The sequence below is a fragment of the Cryptomeria japonica genome, chromosome 3 (genome assembly GCF_030272615.1).
Source record: "Cryptomeria japonica chromosome 3, Sugi_1.0, whole genome shotgun sequence".
Classification (NCBI taxonomy): domain Eukaryota; kingdom Viridiplantae; phylum Streptophyta; class Pinopsida; order Cupressales; family Cupressaceae; genus Cryptomeria; species Cryptomeria japonica.
Genome location: NC_081407.1, coordinates 717,111,634 through 717,121,906, shown reverse-complemented (window position 1 = coordinate 717,121,906; position 10,273 = coordinate 717,111,634). Strand labels below are relative to the sequence as shown.

The 10,273-nt window shown below is 32.7% G+C and overlaps 1 protein-coding gene across 5 annotated transcripts; it reads right to left on the bottom strand.

Moving 5' to 3' along the window:
* Positions 1-3,116: 3,116 nt before the first annotated feature.
* LOC131027417 (carbonic anhydrase 2) lies at positions 3,117-9,904 on the bottom strand. Of its 5 annotated transcripts, none has more exons than XM_057957468.2 (10): positions 9,633-9,904; positions 9,077-9,135; positions 8,725-8,892; positions 8,592-8,640; positions 8,274-8,390; positions 8,107-8,163; positions 7,868-7,953; positions 7,665-7,770; positions 4,558-4,742; positions 3,117-3,597 (listed from the first exon to the last, which is right to left on the bottom strand). In XM_057957468.2, exons 2-10 carry the CDS (start codon positions 9,130-9,132, stop codon positions 3,588-3,590), a joined length of 834 nt encoding a protein of 277 aa, XP_057813451.1. In that variant the 5' UTR covers positions 9,133-9,135; positions 9,633-9,904; the 3' UTR covers positions 3,117-3,587. The 5 variants fall into 5 exon arrangements, with proteins under 5 accessions (XP_057813451.1, XP_057813452.1, XP_057813456.1 ...); XM_057957469.2 differs by having other exon boundaries at positions 9,077-9,147; positions 9,633-9,896; XM_057957471.2 differs by lacking the exon at positions 3,117-3,597 and adding an exon at positions 4,181-4,410.
* Between the last annotated feature and the right edge of the window lie 369 nt (positions 9,905-10,273).

The window sequence follows — 10,273 nt, the reverse complement described above, 5'->3', positions numbered from 1 at the left end:
CATTAGGTTGATAAACGCATTAATTATAGGAGACACTTTAGAAAATGGAGGGATAAAATTAAGAGGTGAAAGAAATAAATGGTCTGCTAAGATTAAAGGGTAGGTAGAGAAAATGATAAAATGATAAGAGGGTAATTAGGAAAAATAATAAAATAATGAAAAGAGTAAGTCCCTAAAAATGTGATCTGCACCTGCACCTGGGAATGCGATGTGAGCCAGTGATTGTTGAAGCAATGTAATGAGAAATATGTATTAGTCACATCTTTCTTGGGCACTTTACATTATTCTCTGATCTACGATGGAAGGAGAAAAGATTCTTCTGAGTGGCCTGCTATGTGATTGAAGGAGCAGAGTTTTGTGTGATTATTTTCTATCTAAAAGATAACCATTTAGCAATGCATGAAAGAGATTGACATGAGAAGGAAGAAAGACATTGAAGGCTGCATGAATGAAGTTGAAAAAAGCGTTAGAGTTATTCTTTTGGCTTAAGTTTGAAGATAGTTTGAAGCCAAGTATCTATTGTATATGTTACATATGGTTTGTTTAAGCAATCTTGGATTGGCATAAACGTTGAAGTCAGTATGCTGGCTACCATCCGATAAAGAAATTGCAAGAGGCGCTAAACTGAGAAAAAAATTGTTGGGCATTTGATATGCATTTTCTGGCGATGTAAATATTGTAGGTAGAGACATGTGAATTGTTGGGATCTGTCTTAATTATTTTGATAAATCTATCTACGAAGTCGTACGAATAGAAGGAAATTGTTTGCAGACAGGACAAAGAAGAATGACTACTATAGCATATGAAAGATGAGGTATGATAATGGGGTTTAATGTTTTTTCTTGTTGATGATTGTGTGAGGTTATTCAATTAACACTCGTGGTGATTAGTTTTTATCACTTCATTTTTTATGCAATTGAAGTCAACAAAACATTTTGGAGTAATAAAGGTTGTTTAAATGGAAAAAGTAGTTATTGTGGCTAAATTTGAAGGGTGTGACTTTCATATACGGTAAATTAAAATACAATTTTTTTCAATTGAAAAAGATTCATGGGATATCGTAAGTGGAATTGTGAAAAAGCCACAAAATGCAATGATGCAATAAAATGGACAGCTAAAGATTGCAAGGCTTCTACATTGATTGGTCTTGGCTTATCTGATGCATATTTGCATCACATTGATCTAATGAAGACATCAAAGGAAATATGGGATATGCTTACTACTTTATTTGATTCACAGGCTTCAGGTGCTAAAATGTCCATAGAACATAAATTGTTTGGGTTGAAGATGAAAGAGGGAGATAATATTGTTCAACACATAAGTACATTTCGTTCTCTCCTTAATCAACTTGTAGATGTAAACTCCAAAGTCAATGATGACGATGACAAGGCAATCTTACTTGGTAGTATGCCGCCAAATTTTGATCATATTGTTTTCACTTTGAACAAAATTAATCCATTTGGAAATTGTGATTTCTTCTTTGATTGCTGAAGTAAAGTAAACAAGTCATTTAATTGTTGAGGAAAGTGCTTTTCTTGCTAGGAAGAAGTCTAACATTTCAACAGGGAAAGAATTCACATGTTAGTATTGTAATAAAATTGGAGATGTGCAAATGAAGTACATTTAGTGAGCCAAAGATCTCATTGATGGGAAGTTAAAGAAAAATAAAACTCGTGTTGCCATTGAAGGTGAAACACAATTTTGTGGTTTTGCAATGGATACAAATGATTCATTTGATGACGATGACTCATCTCACGATGCCAAAATTGATGATAGATTTGTTCTTTAGAGAGCAGAGAAGATCCTATTGGAGGTTGGAGGTAATGGAGGCAAGAGGATATCTATCATCCCAAGCTAGCTTCTCACTTACAGATGATTCACTGCATGAGAAGCACCACATTTGAGTCCTTGAAGAAAAGAGGGGGCTTGACATTATTGTCCCGTCAAAGAGCAAGGGGGCAAGATTTCTTGTGGGTGAACTTGGTGTATTCACGTTTAATTGATGATTTGTCGAGCACTTGAGGAGACATCAGACACACTCAAAGGAGATGTGGACTTACAAAGGAAAGGTGTCTCATGTGCAGACGTTTAGTTGGTGATTTGTGTAGCAGGGGAGGGATTGTTTCTAGAGCACTTGAGGAGGCGTTAGAGACACTCATAGGAGATGTAGACTTTCAAAAGAAAGGTGTCTCATGTGTAGCACTAGAGGAGACATTAGGCACACTCAAAGGCGATGTGGAATTTTGGAGGAAATGTGTCTCATTGTGGATGGAGAGTGAGAACCTTTTATGTTATCTCATTTTGTACAAATGGTTGCAGGTCCTATAGTTAAGAGATCCACTAATGCAGTCAGTTTGGTGTTTCTTGGGTGAGCGAGGAGGATTGGTGAAGGCGCTTCATTAAAGTTTCTAGAACAGTTGGGTTCAAAACCATTGCAATGTTCCACTCTTGTTCGAATTAATGTAATGAGGGAAATGTTGGCATATTATGGGTAGTTGCTATGACAATTTTTTTAGTTGTTTAGTTTTTTAACTATTTACAAAGGCACGTGGATTGAAAATTAATAAAACATCAAGTTATCATGAACGAATATATAGTTATCAAGCTTTGTTTTGTTTTATGCTCACAATATGCACTTGTATTGGTAGGGGGTTATGTTGCCAAAAAGTTCCTAGACATAATTAAAGGTTGTGACTTAAGGAGTGAAAGCTTTGACAATATATTCTAATGTAATAATTATTATAATACATTAAGTGTTTATTTGTTGCTAGGTTTTTTCTTGAAAGGTTTTTCCTAAATTGTCTATTGTGATAAATGTAATCTTGTTTTCCATTCCACTTTGCTTAAATCTTTCTAAAATTTCAGATCTATGTTAATCTAACATTTCTCTCTTCACACAATTAAGTGAGATTGTTAATTATATTCAACTTCCTTTCATAAATAATTCAAAAGATATCAATATAAACTACAAATTTAAAAAATAATTAAAAAGCCTCAAGATCATTATATCAAATTATATTCTTTTAAAAATATTTTTTTACTATCTTTTATACATACAACACCACTATAAACATAATTTTTGAGACTTACCTTTGGAACCTTATAAAGTGTACACAGGATGAAAGATATAATCACATATAGCCAATAACAGCATCATTTCACATCATACATGGTAACTGGAATGCAAATACTCTAACCATATAGAGTCATTTGCTGCTTAAAAACAAATAACTTCAAATCATAAAGCAGATTTGAGAGTAGTGTTATCAACAACTTATTGAAGGGAAATAAAAAACATACTATCAACATAGACGATCTTTGAGTGAGCTGCCATTTGTGCTTACTACACAAACTAACTAATTCAAAAAAAAAGTCACTAACTCATACTCTGGCCTGATCTTTAACAGCTCTATAGATTGTTAACTCAAATTACTCAAATGACTCTGGTTCTGTCATGCTTAAGCCCACTGACCATCTCTTGAATGAACCCTCCACAAAGTTATAATGCGCCCCATGTAAAGCCAACGTTTTCTGTAAAACAGCCTCTCTTACAAACGGATATGAAAGGAGGTTGGCAAGTGACACGTTCACAGATTCCTGCACAGAATCCAATGCTATCAGACAAACATAAAATTACTTTATAAATGCAAAGGAATCTTGATTAATAAATGTTATCAGAAAAACACAAGTAAAGGTCAAATGCGACATTAATAAATGGGCCATGAAAAAATCCAAGTACTAAACTCACGGACATGTACGACAAACTCTATAGATTTAACAAAGATAATGACTGATTCAGCTTCGAAAAATCATCGGTCTACTCTCAAAACTCTTGCAATTACTATATCAATTGGCATTCCATCGTTCCAGCCGCGTCTAGGGCATGGTTTTCTCACTTCTGAGCTCGATACAGAGGTATCTCTGGAACTCCATTGATAGCCAGAATCAGTAATTGAGGGCCCTTATCTAAACTATCCAAATTATTTATGGTAGCAAGATTACAGAGGGCAATAATTAGATATAAGATAGAAGCCAAGAATGATAAACTGAAATTCATTATTGTTTATTTATTTAGATTATAAATTAATCAAATAGTTGATTTATTATATGTAATTCATTCTTTAAGATTTATGTTATGGAAATAGGAAAAAGAAAAATAGTGTATTAGCATCAAACTAAATTTCTTTATTTAAGAAAATGTCCTCATTATTCAACTCTTCATCAACATCAACCTAAACTTTTTTGTCTAAGCAAATGTCTTGACTATCCAACTCTACATCAACATCAAATCAAGCTCCTCATGTTTAGAAAAATGTTCTGATTATCCAACATTTACCTGTGAATCAAAGCACACGTCATCATTCATACAAAAATCACCAACCAACTATGAATCGAGACTCACTCAATTATCTACAATAACACAACTACAACCATTAATCAACTGCTAGAGACAAACTCAATTATCCATAAAAAATTTGTGGATTCAAATATCCACAAACCAATAACGACTCACCAAGTTTGTTGATTCAACTATCTATAAACCAACAAATCACATACCTCCTCTTACTCTTTAAGGGTCCAAAGATGAAAATCATCCTTGATAGATGCCCTTCTACTTCCATTTCCTCCCTAATAGATGCCCTCCTACTTCCATTGTCTCCAACCTCCAATTGATTTGCTACTCTTTCACCATTTGATGCCTCATTAGACTCTTTGATAGTACAATCATTTGAATTTGAAATCTTTGCCAAGTGTAGCATGGATGGATTGAAGAACATGAACATTATGCAAGAAATTGGCCATATGCAAAAGTCGAAATTTGAACTGATAACAATCCTTATTTCTTCAAATACAAAACATACCCTAATCTCACTACAAACAAAGATTAAATTGTGAAATTTACCTCCAAATCAATCTTTTTAAATACGCCCCCTTTTCAAAACATATAACTACAAACATATGCTTCCCTTATCATAAAATTAACTTTTAACTCCAATTTAAAATAATAAAACATATAGAAACAATATACTAACTATTCACACCACCTTCATGTTGGTCTATGCTTCAATAGGCTACAACCAAATTAATTTCTACTCCTACTCCAACAGTATGCCAATCAAAATTTATTTCCACCTACTTTTCTTCCACATGCACTACAAAGTTGAGAAGACTCAAAAAGGAATGAAGTTATTGTTGTGTAGCCCCCTTTGAAAATAAAATTTGCACCTCACGTGGCTCTTTCCATTTCTTCTTACACACGAAACTTATTAGCCAAAATATCTTCACCATTCACAAGCACAACATAAATCCCCAAGACATCTTTAATTTTGATATTTTGTTGAAAAATGTATTGTATTTTTACTCCAACTATGTGAGCTGATGTTAAAAAATATCATTTAAAAAATAAAATACCAACAAATCATATTTCTTTGCTAGCAACCTCTTCATTGCTTCTTCACAAGACTAGACAATAGAAACTCTAATATCAACGTGAAAAATGTAAATGAAAAAACCACATTTTTATTTATTTATTTTAACTATAAACTAACCAAACAAGTGATTTATTATATTTAATTCTGAATTTTCTAACAATATAATACTATAATTAGTGATAACATAAAAGACATGAGAATGAACATTATAGAGCCACAAGTAATGCTCCTCAATATTTAGACTAAGATTATGACTCTATGGAGGTAGGTTATATCTAAAACGATAACCTTGGACTTATATGGGAAGGACCCAAAGCCTTGGCACAACCTCACCAACCATTAGAATTATAGGCCAAAGCCTACAGGTTTTTTATCATATTCTACAATCTAATATGAGGAGAGGATAATGTTAGAAAAGATAATAGTAAAAATAAGATAAGATAATATTAGAAAAGACAATAGTAAACATCATTGTAGGAAATCAAAAAGGCTACACTCCAAGATAGGTGCCCCACTCCCCACATATATTTAACCTTTTGGGTTTGCTACAATAATTTTCACTGTCCTCTTTTCTAACATTATCTTATTCTAATTATATTTTATGAAGTGTGATCCACAACCTTAATGTTAAAAAAAACTTACAAATCAAAATTAAGTAACCTATACACATTTCTATCATAGCTTATAGAAATTAAAGAAAAATAAAGAAATAATTATAAATTAATTTTAAACATAGGATTCCAATTAAATATGTAACATTTAGGTCCAAAGTACATAAAAACCTGACCCCTCATAAACCTGGACACACATTTCCCATTGTAACTGGCGAGACGTGCGGAGATAGTACAGTAAATCCTAAAATGACCGGTTGGTTAGGCACGTGGAATTACACTGACCAGAGGAAATTAACCGACATTAAAATTGTACCAAACTTTATTGACCTACCCACATTCATGGAAAAAGGACTTAAACAAGGAACAACTAACTATATGCCACCAAACTTAGATATTTAGAATATTTATTAAAATTTAGGGGGACTCGGTCCCAAAATCCACGGAGACAAAAATGCAACGGTAAAAAGCAAGCAGTTTCTACCCCCAATATTAGACAGATACTTAACAGATGCGCAATAGACAGGCAATCAGTAAAATACACATAAAATCACATCAAATGAGACTTGGCTCAATAAATAACTAAATTTGGAAGTACGGGTGCAGAGTATTGACAGCAGCAGTAGAGCACTGTATCAAATATGTATTTATCGTTGTCAAAGGCCTATTATAGTATTATATTTATATATGGATGTAATATATATTCAATTAAATAATTTTTAATTATCTCATGTTAATTATGTCTGTAACAACATTTTATGGTTATCATATTAAATTATTATATTCATATATGATGTGCAAACCTTTTTAATAAAAAATATAAGTATTTAATAATTTTTAATTATTTGATAGTAATTATATCTTCATTTTAAATCTCAACTACCAATCAATCAATTCTTATCTTCATTATGCAATGCAAAATAAAAATTAGAAGTATTTAATAATTTTTAATTATTTAATAGTAATTATATCTTCATTTCAATTCTCAACTACCAATCACTCAATTCTTATTTCTATTATGCAATCAGTTAACTTCCATAATAATAGTGTAGTCTTAATAGATTAAGAATTTAATGGAAAGATAAAAATATAAAATAAAAAACATAATAATGTAATCACATCTTAATAATAGTTTAATATTAATTATGTTATAAAGATATAATATTTTTTTAAAATCAAATAATAAATAAATATGATATAATAATATAATATTTTTTTTAAATAGAAAATAATGAACAAATTCTATATTTTAAACATACTTAAACTACAATCTTCTAAAGATAGAAGATAAATATACTTTGTGTGTGTATATATATATATATATATATATATATATATATATATATATATATATATATATATATATATATTTGCATTGAAAAAGCATCATTATCTATATAATATAGTTAACCCATGCACTGATAAAAACCATTCTAAAAGTATTGTTTAGCGATAGAATATGAGTAAATATAATTGACTACCATAAATGCATTCTATATATTGATCCAAAACATTTATATTCAATTAATTAAATACCTCATCACATAAAATATTAATTTACTTGCCATATTGTCAAATTTGCTGGAATTAAAAAATGAGCATTTATTTTTCATCCACTGACCTTCTCACAAGCGGCGCATTGGTCGTCCAAAGGCAAATGACCGTGAGTCTTCTTAACCTTGGATTTCGCCTCTTGTCCTATTTTCACCCACTCTTCTATGAAATCCCTGTGCACACCATCCACACAAGTTTGAAAAGTCAACTAAAAACAAGAAGCTGTAACTACCCCTTCCAATTTATTCCATTAAAATAATGATTTCATACGTTTTGGTGGAGCCATCGTCTGGAATTGACATGAGCCCTTTTATTCCTCCGCAACAGCTGTGCCCCATCACAATTATGTTCTCAACCTGTTACAACAATATAGTTAAAGTCTAAATGCTATTAAATACTAATTCATAATTATTTTCAAAAAATGCTTGATAAGTGCAGTCTGTTTTTTTTTTTCAGAACGGCTTGGGATTCCTCTCATATCAAAAAAATAAGGTCAGTACAGTGCTTACCTTGAGATGCAAGACGGCATATTCTACCGCAGCACCAGATCCTGCAAAAGGTCCATTCTGCATGACAAACATAAATGGAAAAAGCATTTAAGTACAATGATTACATAAGCCACGGCCATATGATTGCAGAAATTTCAATCAGTCAAGTGTAGTGTTTTTTGTTAAACCTTCTGGTAAGGAGGCACCATATTTGCAATGTTCCGCACCACGAAAGCTTCACCCAGATTGAATTTCAGAACAGTGGACGGACACACTCGTGAATCGGCGCATGCGAACACCATGAACTGCAACAACCAGAAAAACCCCGATTTCGTTTTAGGAGCTTACGTAATCATCATTACTTGGCTAGAAATCTGACGGTCGGAAAAAGACTTTTGTAAATTGACCTTCGGAGATTCAACAAATCCACAAATTTCTTTTAATTAAGTTAAATAAAAAAATTGGCTTGAAATCTGACAGTCGGGAAAAAGAAATTGTAAATTGACCTTGGGAGATTGACCCTTGGATAGCTTGCTGAACAAATCCGTTTCCTTCCTGAGGAAAACCCCATCTGTGAATTTCAGATATAATGTTGACAACAACAGCACCAGAAATAGTTAAAATAAGGGCCGAACTTACTGGTAAATCTCTTGCTTGAAGCGGGAAAATCCGTTCTTGAGCTTATCCACAGGATCGGCCTCTGCGGCCTGGTTTCCATTAGTCGTCTTAACAGCGATCTGCGCCTGCAACTCTTTTGTGATTTCCTCAATCTTCTTGGCGGCAACGGAGCGCAGGCTGGGCTCTTGCCTGTAATTGAAACCCCAAGCAACAAATAAGTTTTTCACGGTCTATTTTGTAAAGATTATTTTTAGATTTGTTGTGTATATTTTCCTGAATTTCCTCTTTCTACAGTGAATATGATCCTAAATGTCAATCAGAAAAACATACACAAAAAAAAAAAAAATCAGATTACAAGCTGAATTCAACATACTTCAACAATTTAGCAAGAGCACTGATCGCTTCATCATAGGAATCGATGGATGCCATTATCTGCACAGTGTACTAAAAGCATAAATGAATCTCAAATACGGACTGCGGAAATTAAATCCAGAAGAAAAATATTGAAATCGTTTATGAATTAAAGAAATTTCATGAGTTTGATTCTCAAATAGCTCTCAAGCATAATGATCAGTAGCACAGATTTTCTAAATATAAATATTTAATTCTTCACGAGCCTCCACTTTGCAGGGGCTTAAAAAGGCAAGAATCGGGCTCAAAGATCCAATTTCCTGTAGATTAAATGACCGTACTAAAGTAGACCAAACCGGAAAAAAACAGCAGACAAAGACTAAAAAAACATCCGACAGTAAATGCGGAACAATCGCATAAATTGACCTCATACAGCATCCTAAAAACATATCTGAGAAATTTCAATCGCATAATTTGACCTCATATAGCATCCTATAACACATCTGAGAAATTTCAATCGCATAATTTGACCTCATAATACATTCAATATCTAAGAAAGCAGTTAAGGGAAAATTTACAGTGCAACAGGTGTTCCCCAGCGCAACAGAAGTTCCAGGGGGAAGAGTTCGAATCTCCGGACTTCACCAGCTCGCTATTTGACGGCTTCAAATTGGATGAGATTGTTGAATTGGCAATCGGTATTTAAGGAACCAAATCTCCATATTATCTCTAGCATTTCTCAAAAAATTTATTGGGTGTACCAAAAACATTCAGCAATGGATTAGGGTTTTAATTCCACCAATGACAAAAAATTGCGGGTCCGATTCCGCGTTTCAATTTCTCAATTGTCCGCCTGCTTTGATGACAAATTACTCGTTTTATAAAAGACTTACCAGATAATACCTTCCACATTTCTGGGAAGGGTAAGGTGTGAAAAGGAAGATAAGGCCTTTGAGGTGGGTATTTTTTTTAGTTTTATTTCATTTCGATTTTTTCTTATGGATTTATCTTGAATTGACCTGTGTGTGGCTTTGTGAGTTGCAGTCCTTTGTCAATGGTGGTGGTTATCACATGGTGGGTCCTCCATTATCTCCTGGCTCCAATAATACAGAATATAAATACTACTTTAACAGTGATGATAAGAGCCTGTGGAAATGAGAATATTGTATTTTTTATTTTACTACTTTAAACAGAAATTTTTGTACAAAATGCAATTATC

What these genes read in the sequence shown, in the direction of transcription:
- LOC131027417 (XM_057957468.2), bottom strand. Translation starts at nt 9,132, where the DNA reads ATGGCATCCATCGATTCCTATGATGAAGCGATCAGTGCTCTTGCTAAA. An exon ending in GCTCTTGCTAAATTGTTGAA is followed by an intron (nt 8,893 to 9,076) that starts GTATGTTGAATT and finishes TTTCAATTACAG; the next exon opens with GCAAGAGCCCAGCCTGCGCT. An exon ending in CCAAGGGTCAATCTCCCAAG is followed by an intron (nt 8,391 to 8,591) that starts GTCAATTTACAA and finishes TGGTTGTTGCAG; the next exon opens with TTCATGGTGTTCGCATGCGC.